The sequence below is a fragment of the Vigna angularis genome, chromosome 5 (assembly GCF_016808095.1).
Source record: "Vigna angularis cultivar LongXiaoDou No.4 chromosome 5, ASM1680809v1, whole genome shotgun sequence".
NCBI lineage: Eukaryota > Viridiplantae > Streptophyta > Magnoliopsida > Fabales > Fabaceae > Vigna > Vigna angularis.
In genome coordinates, this window is record NC_068974.1 from 11,146,775 (window position 1) to 11,169,228 (window position 22,454).

At 42.2% G+C, this 22,454-nt stretch overlaps 4 protein-coding genes across 5 annotated transcripts; 2 read left to right on the forward strand and 2 right to left on the reverse strand.

The window, feature by feature from the left end:
- The first annotated feature begins 302 nt into the window (after positions 1-302).
- On the forward strand, positions 303-2,464 carry LOC108320810 (pentatricopeptide repeat-containing protein At2g22410, mitochondrial). Its single transcript, XM_017552353.2, has one exon. The coding sequence runs from the start codon at positions 503-505 to the stop codon at positions 2,462-2,464; it is 1,962 nt and encodes a 653-aa protein (XP_017407842.2). The 5' UTR covers positions 303-502.
- A 5,587-nt stretch (positions 2,465-8,051) lies between these two features.
- Positions 8,052-9,349, reverse strand: LOC128196475 (uncharacterized). Its single transcript, XM_052877418.1, has 2 exons — positions 8,977-9,349; positions 8,052-8,891 (listed from the first exon to the last, which is right to left on the reverse strand). The coding sequence occupies exons 1-2, from the start codon at positions 9,340-9,342 to the stop codon at positions 8,739-8,741; spliced, it is 519 nt and encodes a 172-aa protein (XP_052733378.1). The 5' UTR covers positions 9,343-9,349; the 3' UTR covers positions 8,052-8,738.
- Positions 9,350-9,897: 548 nt separating this feature from the next.
- Positions 9,898-10,742, forward strand: LOC128196626 (uncharacterized). Its single transcript, XM_052878114.1, has 3 exons — positions 9,898-10,144; positions 10,226-10,464; positions 10,554-10,742. Exons 1-3 carry the CDS (start codon positions 9,898-9,900, stop codon positions 10,740-10,742), a joined length of 675 nt encoding a protein of 224 aa, XP_052734074.1.
- Positions 10,743-18,483: 7,741 nt separating this feature from the next.
- Positions 18,484-21,230, reverse strand: LOC128196751 (pentatricopeptide repeat-containing protein At1g77360, mitochondrial-like). Of its 2 annotated transcripts, none has more exons than XR_008249118.1 (2): positions 19,586-21,230; positions 18,484-18,944 (listed from the first exon to the last, which is right to left on the reverse strand). XR_008249118.1 is itself a non-coding variant. In XM_052878289.1 (2 exons), exon 1 carries the CDS (start codon positions 21,169-21,171, stop codon positions 19,729-19,731), a length of 1,443 nt encoding a protein of 480 aa, XP_052734249.1. In that variant the 5' UTR covers positions 21,172-21,228; the 3' UTR covers positions 18,484-18,944; positions 19,724-19,728. The 2 variants fall into 2 exon arrangements, 1 of the variants encoding a protein (XP_052734249.1); XM_052878289.1 differs by having other exon boundaries at positions 19,724-21,228.
- Between the last annotated feature and the right edge of the window lie 1,224 nt (positions 21,231-22,454).

Here is a 22,454-nt window from a genome sequence, read left to right on the forward strand (position 1 = left end):
ACACTCTCTATCTCTGAACCTTCGCGCTTCTCTCTCTTAAATTGTTCCAAAATCAATTTCAAATTTGAAACGCGGACCTGCAAACCCTGACCACTCCCTTTCCACGTCATATTTCATTTTCATTTAATTTTTCCAACTGGACCACTCAAATTTAGACACGTGTGACGTGTCTAAATGTTGTCAAAAGTGGTTGTTCAAGTATCATTTTCCTTTTTTTTATTTGCTTCCAGTTTTGAAATTACGAAAAACAAAACACCCTGCGAAAGAACACAACACATTGATCTTCTTCACTAACGTTAAAGGTAACCCTTTCTTCTTCTTCTTCTCTCTCACTGTCAACCCTAATTCATTTCAATCCTTCAGTATCATGCACACATAAAATTTTGTTTGTTCCCACTTGTTATATCTATATCTCTATATAGGACTTACGAGAAACCCGACACTATATTATTGCCTTTCGTGGATCATTGGCAAGTCATGTTTCGTGGATCATTGGCAAGTCATGTTTATCCTGTTTGCCAACAAACTGAGATTCAGATACCCTTTAAAAATCCCACTTTTAGGTCTCCTTTGTTGTGTACACACTCGTTCCTTGTGTCCTTATGTGAAACCCATCAATTGGAACACCTCCCACAGCTTCGTTCGAAACAACCCTCTCCTTTCTCTCTTAGAAAGGTGTCAGTCCTTGCTCCAGTTGAAGCAAATCCAGGCCCAGATGATCCTGACTGGCTTCATTAACGACAGCTTTGCCGCAAGTCGTCTTGTTACATTCTGTGCTTTATCTGAATCGCAGGCCCTTGAGTATTGTACCAAGATCTTGTATTGGATCCCAGAACCAAATGTATTTTCTTGGAATGTGACAATTAGGGGATTTGTGGAAAGTGGGGACTTAGAAGGAGCTGTTTTGTTGTACAAGAGAATTTTGCAATCTGGTGTTACGAAACCAGATAATCATACTTATCCTTTCTTGCTCAAGGCTTGCTCTTTCCCATCTATGAATTGTGTTGGTTATACAGTACTTGGACATGTGTTGAAGTTTGGATTTGAATTTGATATATTTGTGCACAATGCATCAATAACTATGTTACTCTCGTATGGAGAGTTGGAGGCAGCGTATGATGTGTTCAACAATGGTTGTGTGAGAGACTTGGTAACATGGAATGCCATGATTACGGGATGTGTTAGAAGAGGGCTAGCTAATGAGGCTAAAAAACTCTATCAGGAAATGGTGGGAGAGAAAGTGAAACCAAATGAGATTACGATGATTGGGATTATTTCTTCTTGTTCTCAACTGCAGGATTTGAATCTCGGTAGAAAATTTCATCTTTATGTCACAGAACATGGCATTGAGTTGACAATCCCACTCAGTAATGCACTTATGGACATGTATGTCAAGTGTGGAGACCTGTTGGCTGCACGAATTCTATTTGATAAAATGGCACACAAGACCATTGTTTCATGGACGACAATGGTTTTGGGGTATGCTAGATTTGGTTTTCTGGATGTCGCTCGGGAGCTTTTGTATAAAATTCCAGAAAAGAGTGTTGTGCCTTGGAATGCAATCATCAGTGGCTGTGTCCAAGCTAAGAATAGTAAAGAGGCCCTGGCTCTGTTCCATGAAATGCAAATTAAGAAAATCAAACCTGATAAAGTTACCATGGTTAACTGTTTGTCTGCATGCTCACAACTAGGAGCACTTGACGTAGGAATATGGATTCACCATTATACTAAAAGGCATAGTATTTCTCTCGATGTTGCATTGGGAACTGCACTAGTTGACATGTATGCTAAGTGTGGAAATATTGCAAAGGCTCTCCAGGTTTTCCAAGAGGTTCCTCAAAAGAATTGTTTGACCTGGACAGCCATTATTTGTGGTTTAGCACTTCATGGGAATGTCTGGGATGCTATATCCTATTTCTCAGAAATGATCCGTAGTGGCTTAAGACCTGATGAGATCACTTTTCTTGGTGTCTTATCAGCTTGTTGTCATGGAGGTTTAGTTGAAGAAGGCCGAAAATACTTTTCCCAAATGAGCTTTAACTTTAATATAACTCCTCAGCTTAAACACTACTCGTGCATGGTGGATCTTTTAGGAAGGGCTGGTCATTTGGAGGAAGCAGAAGAGCTTATTAGAAATATGACAATAGCAGCAGATGTTGCTGTGTGGGGTGCTTTATTCTTTGCATGTCGTGTTCATGGTAATGTTTTAATAGGAGAGAGGGCAGCTTTGAAACTTCTTGAGATGGATCCTCAAGATAGTGGTATTTATGTTTTGCTTGATACTATGTACAGTGAGGCAAAAATGTGGAAGGAGGCAAGGAACGCAAGAAATATAATGAAGAAGAGAGGAGTAGAAAAGATTCCTGGTTGCAGCTCAATTGAAATCAATGGCATTGTGCACGAGTTTGTGGCAAAGGATGTGTTACATCCACAGATCATGCTCCATTGTGAAATTCGGATGTGAATAAGGGTTTTTCTCCAAATCACTAATGATCTTTTGAAGTACAATATCTTGTTGTACTCCCCCCATTATTTCCTGAAAATCTTGCCAAAAAGGCCTAGAAATGCCCTTCAACTCTAATTCTACAGTTTATGGCTCCTCCAATTTGCGGGACAATGCATCAGCCACCTTGTTAGTGACACCAGACCTGTATGCAATCTCAAACTCGAAACCCAAAAGCTTGGCCAACAAATTTTGTTGATTTTGAGTGGTTATATGTTGTTCCAACAAATACCTCAAACTTCTTTGATCTATATGCACCATAGGTTTTTGCCTCAACAAATATGGTCTCCAATGTTGAATAGAAAGAACCAAAGCCATCAATTTCTTCTCATATATAGAGTTTGACAGGGAAGAACCATTTAAGGCTTTACTAAAATAAGCAATAGGTCTTCTATTTTGTGACAAAACTGCCCCAATACCTTTTCCAGATGCATAACACTCCAGATGGAAAATCTGTGACAAATCAGGTAGTGCCAACAATGGTGCTGTTGTGAGAGAAATTTTAAGGGTTTGCATGGATGCTTTACCTTGGGAAGTTCATTCAAATTTCCCCTTTCGTAAGAGATTTGTCAATGGCTTAACAATCTTCCCATAATCCTTAATAAACCGCCTATAATACCCCGATAGCCCTAAGAATCCCCTAAGAGCTTTGATATTATGCGGTTCAGGCCATTCTTTCACAGCTTTAATCTTCTCTGGGTCCATCATTGTAACGTCCCAATTATATACATCATTCATATATAATAAAGACGTCATCATGCATAATATAGGAAAGCAGTCAAGAGTAATTTAAGGATTACAGTCATCCTCAGAATAGTGCGGAATTGACAACAAGAGTATTAGAATTTCTCCATGAAAATCACGGAGAATTTAAAACTTAAAACACACATGAGTTCTTCCAAACATTAAGAATTACGAAATAAGACTAGCTAATCTAAGCTGCAACACTGCCATCTCCATCAAGGGCTGCTTCCAAAGTATCCTCTCCGTCATCTGCTCCCATCCAAGTGGATGATCATCGCCAAAGAAACATACCCAAACAACACATAACACAAACAATGCAAGGGTGAGCTAGATATAAAAAGCATGTTATACATACAGCACAGTTAATTCATGCAATCATTCATAGATTCATATAAAATAACAATTAAAGCATACTCATTGATCTATATTTCACACACTCCCATGACATGAAAACATTCATCCAAACATGGTAAACTGACATCACAAGACTTGTTACTTTAGACCCTGACTTGTCCGGACTAGAATGATTACCGAGCTATGGCGGGTCTTGTACTCGTGGTGGCTTTATGAAACTTGGGCACTCCCGCCCTGGCACTCCCGCCTTGTGAAACTTTAGGCACTACCGCCTGGTGGAACATTAGGCACTACCGCCTGATGGAACTGTAGGCACTACCGCCTGGTGGAACATTAGGCACTCCCGCCTGGTAGAACATTAGGCACTACCGCCTGGTGTAACATTTGGGCACTCCCGCCCGGCCACAATCACGAGGTTAATCCGTTATTACTGGATCCTGGACATTTGGGATTAGAAAGAAATATGTGTGTGACTGGATCCTGGACAATGAGAACATTAGCAGAATGGAAGCCCTACATCTATACGGCATTGTCTAGGATTGCTAAGAAATTATCAAATTTTGACATGTATAAGATGTTCAAATATGTACCTAATGTTATTTGACAATTTTGACATGTATAAGATGTTCAAATATGTACCTAATGTTATTTCACAATGTACAGTATGTGTTTGTAATAAGAATAGTGGTTGGATTTCAAAATGAATTGTTTTTACTTTGCGTTTGTGTTTGTTATAATGACAAAAATAGTGATTGAAAAATGAACGCAGCATTATAATAAAAATTTGAAAAGTACGAGACCATTTTCACTAAAATTAATGGTAATTAATGCGAAGGATTTGATCAATTTCTGAGTGGGGAGACGGGTGTTGGTGATTGATGTGAACGCAAGAAGCGTGGAGTGACCCGTGATGAGTAGGGGGACGAAGTAGTGCAAGGAATGAGTGAGACTGCTGGAAAAAGGCTCTGGTAATCGTTTACAGCACCCCTATAAACGATTACCCGAGAGAAATTGCGAATTTGTACAGAAAGTCCAACACAGGTACTCAGTCAGGTGAACAGGGGTCACCATTGGAAAAAAAAGTGACTTTTAGGCACTTCTGCAACTGTCTTAGGCTTGTGCAGGTGTTCCAGTGGTGGGAGAGGGTGGATGGTGATGTGATGTGAGGCCAAGGAGGGTGGGGAGACCCCTCATGAGTTGGTGGAGCAAGCTGTGCAAGGAATGAGTGAGACTGTTGAAAAAAGGCTCTGGTAATCGTTTACAGGACCCCTGTAAACGATTACCCGAGAGAAATTGGGAACCTGTACAGAAAGTCCAACAGAGGTACTCAGTCAGATGAACACAGGCCACCATTGGACAAAAAACTGACTTTTATGCTAATCTGCACCTGTCTGAGGCTTGTGCAGGTGTTCCAGTGGTGGGAGAGGGTGGATGGTGATGTGATGTGAGGCCAAGGAGGGTAGGGAGACCCCTCATGAGTTGGAGGAGCAAGCTGTGCAAGGAATGAGTGAGACTGCTGAAAAAAGGCTTTGGTAATCGTTTACAGGACCCCTGTAAACTATTACCCGAGAGAAATTGCCACTTTGTACAGAAAGTCCAACACAGGTACTCAGTCAGATGAACACAGGTCACCATTGGAAAAAAAAGTAACATTAAGGCACTTCTGCAACTGTCTGAGGCTTGTGCAGGTGTTCTAGTGGTGGGAGAGGGTGGATGGTGATGTGATGTGAGGCCAAGGAGGGTGGGGAGACCCCTCATGAGTTGGAGGAGCAAGTTGTGCAAGGAATGAGTGAGAGTGCTGAAAAAAGGGGCTGGTAATCGTTTACACGACCCTTGTAAATGATTACCCGAGAGAAATTGGGAATTTGTACAGAAAGTCCAACAGAGGTACTCAGACAGATGAACACAGGTCACCATTGGACAAAAAAGTGACTTTTATGCTCATCTGCACCTGTCTAAGGCTTGTGCAGGTGTTCTAGTGGTGGGAGAGGGTGGATGGTGATGTGATGTGAGGCCAAGGAGCGTGGGGAGACCCCTCATGAGTTGGTGGAGCAAGCTGTGCAAGGAATGAGTGAGACTGCTGGAAAAAGGCTCTGGTAATCGTTTACAGGACCCCTGTAAACGATTACCCGAGAGAAATTGCCAATTTGTACAGAAAGTCCAACACAGGTACTCAGTCAGGTGAACACAGGTCAGCATTGGAAAAAAAAGTGACTTTTAGGCACTTCTGCAACTGTCTGAGGCTTGTGCAGGTGTTCCAGTGGTGGGAGAGGGTGGATGGTGATGTGATGTGAGTCCAAGGAGGGTGGGGAGACCCCTCATGAGTTGGAGGAGCAAGGTGTGCAAGGAATGAGTGAGAGTGGTGAAAAAAGGGGCTGGTAATCGTTTACAGGACCCCTGTAAACGATTACCCGAGAGAAATTGCCAATTTGTACAGAAAGTCCAACACAGGTACTCAGTCAGGTGAACACAGGTCAGCATTGGAAAAAAAAGTGACTTTTAGGCACTTCTGCAACTGTCTGAGGCTTGTGCAGGTGTTCCAGTGGTGGGAGAGGGTGGATGGTGATGTGATGTGAGTCCAAGGAGGGTGGGGAGACCCCTCATGAGTTGGAGGAGCAAGGTGTGCAAGGAATGAGTGAGAGTGGTGAAAAAAGGGGCTGGTAATCGTTTACAGGACCCCTGTAACCGATTACCCGAGAGAAATTGCCAATTTATACAGAAAGTCCAACACAGGTACTCAGTCAGGTGAACACAGGTCACCATTTGAAAAAAAAGTGACTCTTATGCTAATCTGCACCTGTCTGAGGCTTGTGCAGGTGTTCCAGTGGTGGGAGAGGGTGGATGGTGATGTGATGTGAGTCCAAGGAGGGTGGGGAGACCCCTCATGAGTTGGAGGAGCAAGCTGTGCAAGGAATGAGTGAGACTGCTGAAAAAAGGCTTTGGTAATCGTTTACAGGACCCCTGTAAACTATTACCCGAGAGAAATTGCCACTTTGTACAGAAAGTCCAACACAGGTACTCAGTCAGATGAACACAGGTCACCATTGGAAAAAAAAGTAACATTAAGGCACTTCTGCAACTGTCTGAGGCTTGTGCAGGTGTTCTAGTGGTGGGAGAGGGTGGATGGTGATGTGATGTGAGGCCAAGGAGGGTGGGGAGACCCCTCATGAGTTGGAGGAGCAAGCTGTGCAAGGAATGAGTGAGAGTGCTGAAAAAAGGGGTTGGTAATCGTTTACAGGACCCCTGTAAACGATTACCCGAGAGAAATTGCCAATTTATACAGAAAGTCCAACACAGGTACTCAGTCAGGTGAACACAGGTCACCATTGGAAAAAAAAGTGACTTTTAGTTTTACAGACAACTGCAGTGTTATTAAGTGGTATTGGTTAGTGTTATTGGTTAGTATTAAGTGGTATTGGTTACTGACTTTTACTCACAACTGCCATGGTATTAAGTGTATCATAAATTGAACATTACATAATAAATGTCGAGAATTGAGGAACCATTTTGAAACTAAACAACTTCATTTTATTAAATACTTGAAATGATCAAAGCAGGAACTGGAGTACATAGTTCTTTAAAATGCAGTAAAGAAAGCCTAAACAAGCAATTTTAAGTCTGAGGATTGTTTCCAGAAGCACTTGGCAAGTGTTGCAGTTGTTCTTCAATGTTCCCAACACGCGATTGCAACGCATCAAACCTTGTAGTGATGACCATGTCCATGTTTCCAAATCTTGTTTCAAGGGCATCAAATCGAGTTTCAAAGGCATCAAATCTTGTACCAACAAAGGTTTGAAGTTGTTCTATGCGGTTGATTACATTATCTAGTGTTGTAGATGAACTGCCTTGTTCATCATCTTGTCCTTGATTCTGTTGACCTTCTTGTAAGGGGGGATGGGGGGCATTGCCTTTGGGAACCCATTCTCCTTCATCATTTTGCATATAACCAAATGATGCTACAACTTCACAACCAATTCTTTGCTTGAACTTCAGTTCTGAAATGGGATAACTTTCAGTAGGCACTTCAAAGTGTTCCATGAAGATGGTTATCAAATGTGGATACGGCAACTTTGCGTTCTCCCTTAATGCTCTTTTCATCTTATATCTAATAAGATGTCCCCAGTTAATTTGAATGGAATTGAAAAATGCCCATAGCAGCATAATATCCTCTTCGGATGCCTGACCAATATTGGTTGCACGAGGAATTAATACTCTAGTGAGAACGTAATGAAGTATCCTTGGTTGAACCTTCATTTGCCCCGCTAGTATTCTAGATTGTATGGCTGCATCATCTCTACACACTAGTTGCCTTGCAGTGACAGAATCATATTGTTCTTTCCACTCATCTACAACTTTGCCTTCGTAACAAACACCATCAGATGGGAGATTAGTCAGTTGTTGAAAAAGATTAGGGCTCACCCTAATTTTGACCCCTCTAACCTCGCTTCGAATAACCCCCGTATCCGATATTGACATGTTGCTATAGAACACTCTGACTAATTGTGGGTGGTAATGTCTTCTTAAACACACAAATTCAGTCAGCCCAGCTTCGTGTAATATGTCATAGAATTGAAAATTTTTTCCTTGAAAGTATTCGTCCTCTAGATACTTACTCTCCAAAATTTCCCGATTTACGAAATGTTGGGCATATTTCTCCTGTTGCTCATCCGACGAGAAGAGATCATTGGTAGGCGTAGGAGGGGATGACGATGGTGATGGGGTTGGACTCCGGCGACGGCGACGTCCACCAACGGAAGAAGATGCCTTTTGTTTCTTCGTTCCACGATCAGCCATTGTATTTCGTTTAGGGTTTTGCACTGAGAGAAGAGAGGTTTTCGAAACGAATTTGAGGAAGGATGTGTTTTGTGCGGTTATGAACATGATTGCAAGTTATACACGTTATGCAGTGGGATAATTTGGTTTAATTAACTGAACACAGTAATCGATTACCAGAGCCTAGTAATCGATTACAATGGCCTCGTAATCGATTACCAGAGCCTCGTAATCGATTACAATAACAAATACTGGTGTGGTCATATGCATCACATACATTCATTAAAGGAATTTCATGGAAGACCATTTTAACTTTGAAAAACAGAAAAAAGTTACAAAATAAGCAGCAAACAAGTTGTATATATCAGTTGATGTTGTTATCGAAATTGTTATGTACAGCTGACAACAACGACATAAATCCAAAATGACCCATTTCGGTATCTTGTGATAGTTGGATAGTGTCCGCTTCAAATTGTTCATGGTGATCACATTCAAGAACATTACTTGGTCTTTCGCCCTGAAACAACACAACTACTAAGTTAAACATAATTGATACACTAAAAACTATTTAATAAATATTTTGACCGTAAATAATGACTCACGCATTGTTCGGTGGGTGGTGTTGAAGTGTTTGTCAATGAAGTTGACTTTCTTCTTTTGGTTTTTTTCTCAACAGTGGACTTCAACCTATTTGTGCGTGGACGTCCTTTTCGCTTAACAGTTGCAGGACTGTGTACAAGGACATCAGATGTTCCAACTGGAGTAAGTGGTATTGACGTGCATGCACCAGTATCGTATCTTAGTTGGCCTGCATCACTGATGATGTTATTTGTCATGGAAGAACTGAATCCAAATTTTGTACCCAAACAATTAAGTTCTTTTTCCAATTCAGTACTAGCTTCCTCAGACTCACATGCAACTTCAGCAATTTCATAAAAACGTTTGCACAACAGTTTGTATCTTTGCATCCGTGGTTCATTTGTCGAAGAGCTATACGATGTTGTTATTAGTGTGTGTCTTCTTCGAATGTTTTTGCTCCAGCGCCTCAAAATGTATTGTGAGGGAACACTGTAAACATCTTCTTGGCCAAATACCAACAGGGAATGGCGACATATAATTCCTCTAAACTCAAAGAGGTGGCAAGAGCAAGTGGTTGTCTGTGTGATGGGATCAAATTGAACTTTGTAAAATTTATCCGGTACACGATTACCCTCCCACATTCGTTCCTCTTTTACAGTGTAAGTGTTCCACAAGTCCTCCTTTAAGGTGTCTTTGATGAAACAATTCATCCTTGAACGGAATTCTGTTTGGACCTCGTAAAACTTTGCATGTGTGTATTCCACTTGAAATTGTTTCTCAATTGGTGACTGAGAACCACATGCAATAGTGGTGTTCATGGAGGAGAAGTCGGCTTCTATTTCCTTCTTACCATTGTTGTGTTGTGAGTCACTTCTTTAATCATCCTAGTGATGTATTGTCCTTAACCTACAATTTTTATGTGGACAGGAAATTTCTGCATAATCATGGATGCATGGGAAGACCTTGTTTATGATGATGATGTCCTTGAATCGTTTTTGAAAAAATGCGATGCTTCCGCAACGCTTATTCCTGGTCCTGCAGGTAACATCCAAGCAGCTTTCATGAATAGAACGGGAACAGAACAACCGAAATCCACACAAGAATTTGCTCGTGATGTTGCTGACGCAACCTATGAACGAGATTTCAACTCCAATGCTTGGAAATGGGCACAGATGTTTATTGAACACCACGGTACACTGAATCTCATACACGCTTCCAAGAACATTATTACCTTTAATACTTGTAATTTGTGTTAATATTTTTTTATCATAGGTCTCGTAAAGGATGGAAAATTCGAGAACGTTAACTCCCTCCAAGAGGCAAAATCAGCTGAGGTCCTTCCATTGGTGGTTTGCATATTGAAAGAGTGCAAGCCCAATGGGTTGGGAGATATGCAGTTGACTCTTAAGGACCCAACTGCCACGATGAAGGCTTCGTTGCATAAGAAAGCTCTTGAAGATCCTGAAATTGCAGAAAATATCGCAGTTGGTTCCGTTATCATACTCAATCTTGTAAGCCATCAAATTTTTACTTAACTACCATAATTATTTTATTGGTATTTAAGTGTTCTTCTTCTTACAAATTCCGTTTGTACATTTAGGTCCACCCCTTCACTGCATTTAGGCAAAACCACTACCTCAATATTACGCATCGCTCTATAGTGAAGGTATTTCCAGCTGAAGTTTCTCCTCCTACAATTGACCTTGTTAAGGAGACACCAAAACCTGTCATTCGACTTCCTATGTGGGCAGAGAAGGAACTCAATGTGGATGACACATCCAGAAGTTGAAAGTAAATGTATGTTTCAAAGAAATATTTATTAAAGAAAATATTAAGGTTGAAAGTTAATGAATTAAGTAAAAATATAATTTCTAATTTGTTATTATAGGAAAAGTCATTGATAATTTTGTTATTATATGAGACTTCTCACGATTTTAAATATTGTTCAAAAGATTGTAAATACTAAATTATTAAAATATTTCTATAAGTCACTAACCCTTCAAAGAAAAGAAATCCACTTAACTCTAATTTCTTCAATCTCTCTACCTTCCAATGGGATGAATTAAAAAGGTAATGAAATTAAAATAATATTGTAATTCAAAATTAGATTAAGTATTTAGTCAGTTTTTTTGTTATCTTCCCAATTGACTTCAACACTACAAATTAAATACAAATAATTACAACATGTTTATATGTGTCATTATTTGCATCTTCTTCCTAGATACAGATGGAACACCCTGTAACATTGAATGAGATTTCTAGAGTAAACAACTATATATTATTGTTTCTAGATGTACTAACAGGACCTCCCGGCGTGAACCGAGCGCCCAACCATCCAGTAGATGGGACGTCCGTCCAAAATGGGAATCAGGACGAGCGTCCGTCCATTTAGACGTTCGTCCAAAATGGAAATCAGGCCGAGCGTCCAGTCCAGGATGGGAGTCAGGAAGCCGAACGTCTTCTAAAGATGGGACGTCCGCCCAAGATGGCGAGCGTCCAAGCGGATGTCCAATACCGCTCGCCCGGTCCCAATCTAGACCGGGCGTCCGAACTAGCGTCCGTCCAGTGCAGCTCACCCCGTCAAAATCATAGACCGAACGCCCAAAAGAACGGTTGTCCGAGCAGTCAGATCCAGCGGTTTTCCAATGTCGCCCATCCAGGCGTGCACAACCCCTTCGCACAATAAAATTATGCTTGGGCTTGGGGGGCTTATGTACTAGCAGAGTCCGCTCGGCATAGATCGAGCGCTCAGCCATTCAGTAAATGGACGCTCGCCCATGGTGTCAAGGACTGGACGCCCGCCCAAGAACGAGACGTCCGCTCAAGACTGGACGTTCGCCCAAGATGGGACGTCCGCCCAGGATGGGACGTTCGCCCAAAGACTGAACGTTCGCCCAATGACTGGACGTCCGCCCGAGAATGGGACGTTCGCCCAAGATGGGACGTTCGCCCAAGATGGGACGTTCGACCATTCACCGGACGTTCGCCCAAGGACTGAACGTCCGCCCAAGAGCTGGACGCTCGCCCAAAATATGACGATCGCCCAAGGATGGGACGTTCGCCCAAGGACTGGACGCCCACCTAGGGTAACATCCCTGACCGACCACCATTCCCAACCGATCCGCACTTAGTTGATAACATTGTTAAAGCTAAATGGCACATTAAAGTCCTTAATGAAGATTAAGGTATTCTTGGGCCGTTTCGAGGCCCCCAAAAGGTAAAAGCCCATTACGATCAGTATAAATAAAGGTCTCAGGTATGATTTCTGGACAGTTCGCTTAGAACGCAACGCATGCATGCATTATATAGCCCTGTTATATAACTGACTTGAGCGTCGGAGTACCTTTAGCAGGTACCCGGCCCCTCCCCAATTGGGAGTGTGGAGCAGCACTTGGAGTGGGAGGACGTCCGCCCAACTTGGAATGAAGATAAGCACCAGAAAACGTTCGTCCAGCCAGTACTGTTCGTGCGCGACCGTCCGGTCTTCTACAGCGTTCGTCCGTAACCGAACGTCCGCCCGGTCTGCATCAGCTGGAGGGAAAGCGTCCGTCCGCTCGCCAACGTTCGTCCGTCCATTAAAGTGTGTTTTAACAGGGTCCGTCCGGACACATCCGAAACATTTGGCGCCCACCGTGGGGCCGTGTGACTTTGGTTACCCAAAGGTGACCACGAGAAATGAGCACAGACAACCCCATCGACAGTACTTCCTAGCCGCACGACATATAGTCTCGGCCGTTCGGCCTCAACATATCCTTGGCCGATCGGCCTCAGCATAGTCTCGGTCGTTCGTTCTCCACATTTAAGAACGTTCGGTCTTATCACAGTCTCGAACGTTCGGCCTCAACCTCTTCTCGGCCACTTGACCATACGGCCCCCATTCATGACCGTCCGACCTCAAGTATTAGCCATCCGGTACTGTTCAACCACAGATAAATTTGACATCCGCCGTCCGGCCGTTTGGCTGCCAAGGTACGTAATCTGAATTGAACCAATTGGCCTTTCAAACCCGGTGCTTAGCCAAATTTGGCCGTTCGGCCTCAACCTACTCTCGGCTGTTCGGCCTCAGCATGTTATTGGCCGCCCGGCCTTAACACACTATTGGCCGCTCGGCCTCGACATATTATCGGCCTGCTCGGCCTCAGCGTATTATTGATCGTTCGGTCTCAGCCTATCCTTGGCCGTTCGGCCTCAGCGTGATCGTGGCCATTCGGCCTCCACATAATTAAGAACGTTCGGCCTCAGCATTGTCTCGGCTGTTCGGCCTCCACATATTTAAGGACGTTCGGTCTCAGCATTGTCTCGGCCGTTCGGCCTCCACATATTTAAGGACGTTCGGCCTCAGCATTGTCTCGGTCGTTCGGCCTCCACATATTTAAGGACGTTCGGTCTCAGCATTGTCTCGGCCGTTCGGCCTCAGCCTATCTTCGGCCATTCGGCCTCGTCATGATTTCGGCCATTCGGCCTCCACATGATTAAGAGCGTTCGGCCTCAGCACAGTCTCGGCCGTTTGGCCTCAACCTGTTCTCGGCCATTTGGCCATAGCATATTTTCGACCTTACAAGGTACAGACACATCTTTCTTTAAACTTGAAATTCGCTATGTTCCCTTCATGGTGCAGGTAACCGGCAACAATGGCGACGAAGGGAAAGACCGTCCGCCCAACCAAACTCCAAGCTGGTGAAAAAGAGTGTTCCAACGAGAACAACTCTCAGCTTGGTTGGGCGACGAAGCGAAAGACCGTCCGCCCTACCAAACTCCAAGCTGGTGAAAGAGTGTTCCAACGAGAACAACTCTCAGCTTGGTTGGGCGACGAAGCGAAAGACCGTCCGCCCTACCAAACTCCAAGCTGGTGAAAAAGAGTGTTCCAACGAGAACAACTCTCAGCTTGGTTGGGCGACGAAGCAGAGGACCGTCCGCCCTACCAAACCCAAGCTGGTGAAAAAGAGTGTTCCAACGAGAACAACTCTCAGCTTGGTTGGGCGACGAAGCAAAGGACCGGCCGCACGTAACTTAGCCAAATCTGGCATTCAGCAATCGACCGGCCGTCCATAACTTAGCCAAATCTGGCATTCATCAAGTGACCGGCCGTCCATAACTTAGCCAAATCTGGCACTCATCATCAAGAGACCGGCCGTCCATAACTTAGCCAAATCTGGCACTAATCAAGCGACCGGTCGTCCGTAATCTAGCCAAATATGGCAGGCATAATCAACCGTCCGGCCATTTGTCCTCCAAGGTACACCAGTCAACCTCCATGTGGACCCGGCAATTCAGGGGCCATCTAACAAATCCCTTCACAAAATAAAAGTATGCTCGGGCTTGGGGGGCTTATGTACTAACAGTGTTGGAACAATCGGTACCGTTATAGAGTTGCGCAGCGGAATAAAATATTCGGAAAGCGTGTTACGGTCACAAATCAAGTTTTGATGGTTCGTTTTAGAAAAACAATTTTCTTAGAGAAAATTAATCAAACAGTTAACATGCGTAAAAGGTAAAGAGTATAGAGAGTAGAAAAATTGATACACTGGATTTTTATCCTGGTTCGAATCAAAAGATTCTACGTCCAGTCGTTAATCACTATAAATAGTGATTAACCTTTTTCACTAAAAATGGTTTCACAGATTACAACAAATAGTGAATAAAGCAGATAAATAAACCTTCCTTCAACGAACGAATAGGAAGAAGAACACTCTGCCAACTCGAAGAGAACCGCTCCGACTATCGACAAACGAAACGCGAGCTTCTCCTATTCACGAGACCAGGCAGAGCACCTTGCTAACTCGAAGAGAGCTTGCTCCGACTATCGACACACGACACACGAGCCTCTCCTGTTCACGAGACCAAGCAAGGGAACTTGAACTATAGCTTCTGAGAACTTCCTCTGACAAACAGTATTCTGCAAGAGCTTCTGTTCAACAACATTACCTTCTGATTTCTCCAAATCAAAATATATAGCCAAGTACACTGAATGCCAAAGGACAGCTCCCAACTGCCATGAATAATCGATTATTGTAAGTGATAATCGATTATTCAAGTCCGTTACAGGTTTTCAAAAATGTGATAATCGATTATATGAAGTGATAATCGATTATTCAAGTATGACTTGTGATAATCGATTATTGCTTAATCATAATCGATTATTGCAGTTAAAAATGCAAGTTTTACAAGGTTTACACGAATTTCCTACTACATTTAATTTCTACAACTTGCTTTTAACTAATTCTAATATCTTCTTCAACTAAAACTTCTTGTAGCATCATCAAAACAAATTTCTTCAAGATTTACCAATACTCCTTATTGGTAACAGTAAAGCCCTCTCAAAGCCGAACGGTAAAGCTCGTTCACTAGGAAGCACTCCTCGATCAAAGCAGAGAGGTAAAGCCCTCTCGATTAATGTTGAAGACCGAGAGGTAAATTCCTTTCGATTCCTGTTGAAGGACGAGCGGTAAAATCCCGCTCGGTTAATGTCGAAGGTCGAGAGGTAAAGCCCTCTCGGTTAATGTCGAAGACCGAGAGGTAAATTCCTCTCGGTTCCTGTTGAAGGACGAGCGGTAAATCCCGCTCGGTTAATGTCGAAGGTCGAGAGGTAAAGCCCTCTCGGTTAATGTCGAAGACCGAGAGGTAAATTCCTCTCGGTTCCTGTTGAAGGACGAGCGGTAAATCCCGCTCGGTTAATGTCGAAGGTCGAGAGGTAAAGCCCTCTCGGTTAATGTCGAAGACCGAGAGGTAAATTCCTCTCGGTTCCTGTTGAAGGACGAGCGGTAAATCCCGCTCGGTTAATGTTGAAGGTCGAGCTGTAAAACGCTTTCAATTCCGCAAACGCAGCCTCCCTCAAACTCATCAGTCCTATAGTTAACCACGGCTAAAGCCAAACGCTTAACTCAGACTTGGGGGGCATAAATGTTTCGGTGGATAATTTTGGGACCGAAAGACTAACCTATTGATGTGTCTAGGCCGCTCGCTCGCTTCCAAACTCCTGCTATTGGCCGATCGGTGTTGGCACAAACCGATCGGTCTTCCTCTTGACGTGGGAGGATGTACCTGCAAAAGGTACTCCGACGCTCAAGTTAGGCGTGTGGTTTGAAGAGCCTCGGCTCTTGGTTGAATATTTAGTCAATGATCATCGTAGCGTAGAGTGAATAGTGTATAAGTGGAACCTACCTGGCTTTTGGCCCTTCTAAGCTGATATAAGCCCAATAAAATATAAACAGAATAAGATATAAACAGATTACCTGAATATCCGGTTGGTTGTTTGTAACCACTCGGTTAATATTTTATACTGTACAATATATATAACTTAAATAAAAATAATTTACAATTTAAGACACTTTTCCTTATTTAAAAGTTGTTTGTACGGCAACTAAAAAAAACACCAAAAATCTTAAATACTTAATGAAAATGATCAACACAACTGAACGTTAAACCAACTCGTTAATTAATTGATAGAATATTATTTATCAATTAAAAAACTTGTCAATAAAACTAAAAATTAATAGTGAACAGATTTTAGAATAAAAATCAAGATTGATTTGATAAAAATATTGTCAACTCAGTTACCTTAAGTTAATAGGATGTGTTTTTATAAAAACGAAAAATTTAGGTTTAATCCTTTACTACATCCCTATTTATGTACGGATGTCTCAATTGGGTCCTCGTTTTTTAAAGTGTATCAAAATGGTCCTTAATTTTGAAAATTCATATCAATTGAGTCCTTTCCGTTAAGTTGGCTGGACGGCGTTAAAAAAATTGATGAGTGGGATGCTGAGATGACGAACGAACGTTCGTCCACCACCGAACGAACGCTCGTCCACCAGCGAACGAAAGCTCGGCGACCACTGAACGAACGGTCGTCCAGTGTGGAACGAACGGTCGTCCAGCGGTAAGAGGTCGACGAGCGTTCGTTCAGTGGTGGACGAGCGTTTGTTCCACACTGGACGAGCGTTCGTTCAGTATGTTTGCACTAACAATCTCTCTGATAAGCACAGAAGTTTTATTGCTACCATTGATGCCACAAAAATTCCTACCTCAATCCAGGAGGCCATGAAACTTGAACATTGGAATCAAGCCATGAAAGAAGAGATGAATGCATTAGAAAGAAATTCCACTTGGGAAATTGTTGATAAGCCAAGAGACAAGAAGGCAATAGGGTGTAGATGGATATTTAGCGAAACATAAGGCAGATGGGACAATAGAAAGATATAAAGCTAGATTGGTGGTAAAAGGATATACCCAAACATATGGGATTGATTATGAGGAGACATTTGCCCCAGTGGCAAAGATGAATACAGTTCGAGTTATTCTCGCTTTTCTCGCTTTGGCTGCCCATTTTGGATGGGACTTACACCAATTGGATGTGAAGAATGCCTTTCTTCATGGAAATCTAGATGAGGAAGTATACATGGAGATTCCCTCAGGTCTTGAAGTGAAAAATGAAAGAAACAAGGTATGCCTCTTGAAGAAAGCATTGTATGGTCTTAAGCAATCCCCTAGAGCATGGTTTGGAAGATTTACAAAAGCAATGGTTTCCTTCATAAAGCACTCTTCTACAGGTAAACTCACTCTATTGCTTGTCCATGTGGATGATATGATTATTGCAGGAGATGATGAAACAGAAAAATTGGCATTAAAAGAAAAATTGGCAGCTCTATTTGAAACGAAAGACCTAGGAAAACTCAAATATTTTCTTGGAATAGAGGTTGCCTACTCCAAGAACGAAATTTTCATCTCCCAAAGGAAATATGTTCTTGATCTCCTCAAAGAAACAGGAAAGATAGGATGTAGAACCTCAACAGTTCCTATAGAACAGAATCACAGAATTGGAAGTGAAGAAAGTGCTCCTGTAGAGAAGGCCCAATATCAGAGATTGGTGGGGAATTGATTTATCTATCACACACAAGACCAGACATTGCTTATGCAGTTAGTGTAGTGAGTCAATTTATGCATGATCCAAGAGAGAGACACATGCAAGCAGTTGACAAAATTCTCCAATACTTGAAGTCAAGTCTAGGAAAGGGGCTATTATTCAAAAGAGAAGACACATTGACTATGAAGATATATATTGATGCTGACTATGCAGGTTCAATTACTGACAGAAAATCTACTTCTGGATATTGTGTATTTCTTGGAGATAGTATGGTAACATGGAGAAGCAAAAAGCAAGATAGAGTATCACGTTCTAGTGCAGAAGCTGAATTTCGAGCCCTTGCTCAAGGAATGTGTGAAGGACTCTGGATGAAAATCATTTTGGATGATCTTAGAGTCAAAGTGGAGAACCCGGTGCAACTACACTGCAACCTTTATCTTAATCAAGGATTAAAATCAATCCAACTAAGTGTAATATAATAATTTTTCTAGTCCCAATAACAATGCTTAATTTGATTCCGGTTTTGCAGAAAATTAACACATTTGTATCATGTAGAACATTATTAAATTATATACAACATAAGCTAGTAACAAAGTGACATCATAAAATGCAGACCCACCTCAAATGGCATTTTAACAGCTGAAAATTTAGGCCAAAAGAAACAACATACTGAAAATCTAAGAATATCATTCTAAGTCTGCGATCAATAAAAGTAAGTTTTAAAGGGAGCTTTACCAGCAGGGTAAGTGACATCACTGATTTGTCAGAGATCATGAACAGCCACTAGCGCAAGGTTTTTCTTCACTAAATGATAATCAGGATATTTTCCAATTCACTAGGGACAAATCCAAAGCAAATACTTTTAACCCCCGCTCACTTCCAATAAAACTTCATCGATCATCAAGCATAAAATCTTAACTCAAATTCAAAGGGTGAATACACCCATGCTAATTTAGAGATATTCTAACTTTAGAGGAAGTTTTCCCTATAACATGCAGGGCATCATTATGTCACATTCGAAAATCTAGTGGATAATGGTCTTGTGATCTCATCAGCAATGACATGGCATACAATGTTTGATCATCAATGCATTTTATATTTGGGAAGGACTTGGCAGTATCCGCATATCTGCCAAAGGAAAAGGAAAATCTTATGAAAAGAAGCAACATAAAAAATTATAGGTTTAATCATTCACTAAGTCCCTATTTTCGCATGGAATCTCAATTTCGTCCCTTTCTTTCTGAAAATATCAATTGGGTCCCAATTTTATGAAAATTGCAACAAATCGATCCTTTCCGTTAATTTAGCTAGACGGCGTTAAAAGAATTGATGAGTGAATGCTGAGATGACGAACGAGCGCTCGTCCACCAGCGAACGAACGCTCGTCCAGCAGCGAACGAACGCTCGTCGACCACCGAACGAACGGTCGTCCAGTGTGGAACGAACGGTTGTCTAGCAGTAAGAGGTCGATGAGCGTTCGTTCTCTGGTGGACGAGCGTTCGTTCACTGCTGGACGAGCGTTCGTTCGCTGGAGGACGAGCGCTCGTTCGTCATCTCAGCATTCACTCATCAATTCTTTTAACGCCGTCCAGCCAAATTAACGGAAAGGATCGATTTGTTGCAATTTTCATAAAATTGGGACCCAATTGATATTTTCAGAAAGAAAGGGACGAAATTGAGATTTCATGCGAAAATAGGGACTTAGTGAATGATTAAACCAAAATTATAATAACAGAAATCAGAGTGAATAAGTAAAGGAAAAAGTCTACCAGTAAGTTAAGCGGTCTGATTTCTATATTACATAATAGGCAGATCCCAAGTATACAAAACTGTGGTTACAAAACTGTTTTGACAACAAAATAGTATTCAAAGCTTGCTATATGTTTCTAGTTGCCAACTGCATTCACCTTTTTTAATCATGTAAAGGCTCCTTGACAAGAAGATTCATTTTCTCATGAAGAAATTTGAGCACATCTTCTCTCCCTTCCTTTAAAAGCAACTGTCTCAACCTCCCAAACGTAATACGTGATGGTCGAATTCCCTTCTCTATCATCTCTTCAAGCACAACACAAGCTTTTGCGGCATCACCTTTTTCACACAGCCCCTTGACAAGGGCAGAAAAGGTGTGCATGCTTGGAACAAATTGTTTTGACTTCATAAACTTCCATATTTGCAGAGCCATTTCCAGATCATTTTTCTCACAAAACATTTTTATCATCATTGTGTAAGTATCAGCATCCGGTTCACATAACTTGATCATCCGGCGGAAAACTCTAAAAGCTCTATCAGTCTGTCCCTGACCAATCATACTGCTTATGATAACATTGCAGGTCCTTGAATTCGGCGCAACACCATTGATCTCCATCTCCTGCAAGACCCTGCGCACATTTTTAAACTTATTTACTTTACAAAAGGCAACAATCAAGGCATTATAAACCACAACATCAGCCTTGATTCCCTTCCTCTCCATCTCCTGGAATGAATCAATAGCATCTTCAATTCGGTGCTCCACTCCATAAGTATGAACCAGGACACTATAAATGAAAGATGTAGGCCTGCAATTGCTCTCATCCATTTCCTTCACAACCTCAACTGCTTCATCGACCCTCCCTGCTTTGCAAAGAACATCAACCATTATACCATAAGTAACAACATCAGGATCACACCCAGCATGAACCATCTCTCCAAAAACCTCCCTTGCCCGGGGAAGATTGGGAGCTTTTCCCCACCCCTCCAGCAAAATGCTATAAGTTTTCGCGTCTGGTTCAAATCGACCCTTCATAGCATCAAAAATCTCCTGAGCCTTCCTCACATTGTTGGACTTGCACAAAGCACTTAACAAACCATTAAATGCAGCAAGATTTGGGACCACATCGTACTTATCCATGACATTAAAGGTGTAAACAGCCTCGTCGACCTTGTTAGCCCTAGCATACTTTCTCATCATGATGCAAAAAGTCTCCACATTTAGCATGCCCTTTTTCCTCATGGCATTAACAAGGTCCCCCACGATCTGGTACTGTCTAATCTTAGCCAGAGATTCAATCATCAAGTGATATGCCCTTATGCTGTGCGAGTACCCTCTCTGCTTCTCTGCCCACTCAAAGAACCGAAATGCTGACATGCCCGCATTCTCAAATCGTTTGAGAACATCTTCAACTAAATCAGGGGAAACTTTAACTCCAGTTTGATTAAGAGCAGTGTCAAGTGCCAGTGTGGGACACGTCATCATAACCTTGCTCACTCTCTCGCTCGCTTCTCCAACCTCCTGAATCGCCTCATTTGTGCTGTGCATTTTTGCAAACAATACCCATTTGGATAATATATTTTTTCTATGGGAACAAAGCTTAATCATTGCGCGGACAAAGCAAGACTTTCAAATTATTCACCTGAAGCAAGCTCCACAATGGAGAGTCTGCAAACCCTAACGGGATATGACGATTCCTCAAGTCTGAAGTGGCGATTGCCGAAAAATTACTGGTATTTCTGTGAAACGAGTTTCAGGTCGCCATGGTTTGATGGTGGCTGATAGTGGTGAAGCCGCCGTTGTGTTCGGAAATCTCTCGAATTGGAGTGGTGAATGGATGTTGTTCACAAACACAACTTAGTCAGCAAAACCATTTTTACAACTCCATACTAAATGCAAGAATGGATTTTTGTTTTCTTAAAGTTTACAATATTCTATATAAATTGGAAAATGATATTTGAACAACCACTTTTGACAACATTTAGACACGTCACACGTGTCTAAATTTGAGTGGTCCAGTTGGAAAAATTAAATGAAAATGAAATATGACGTGGAAAGGGAGTGGTCAGGGTTTGCAGGTCCGCGTTTCAAATTTGAAATTGATTTTGGAACAATTTAAGAGAGAGAAGCGCGAAGGTTCAGAGATAGAGAGTGTAACCTAGAGAGGCCGAACAACTTGGAGAAAGGGAGTTGGAGAGAGAGACGTCCGACGGAGTGCTTGCCGGAGTGTCGCCGGACAACGTTGAAGGCTGTCTGGGAGCTATCGAACCCCTCCAGGCGATTCCGATTCACGGTCGCCATAGGTTCGACGTTGGCGAAGGAAGGGAAGACGCCATCGTCTTCCGTCCGGTCCGGCCCAGCGAACTAGGGGCGCGTTGAAGGTCTCGCGTCGTCCCAGCTGCTTCCGTCCCTGTCCCGGAGTGCCGGCGGAGTGCCGTCGGAGCATCGCCGGAGTGTCGCCGGAGTGTGGACTGTTCGGTGGACCAAAAAGAGGGGTTTTCCGGGTTGTCAGTCCCACCCACACCTTTATCTTCGTCTGTGTTCCAACCGCCGCACCTCGTGCTGAGTGAAGGTTCGTTTTTTTTTTTTGATTTCAATGGAATGTGTTACCAATAAGTAGTATTGGTAAATCTTGAAGAAATTTGTTTTGATGATGTTACAAGAAGTTTTAGTTGCAGAAGATATTAGAATTAGTTAAAAGCAATTTGTAGAAATTAAATGCAGTAGGAAATTCTTGTAAACCTTGTAAACTTACATTTTTAACTACAATAATCGATTATGATGAAGCAATAATCGATTATCACAAGTCATACTTGAATAATCGATTATCACTTCATATAATCGATTATCACATTTTTGAAAACCTATAACGGACTTGAATAATCGATTAT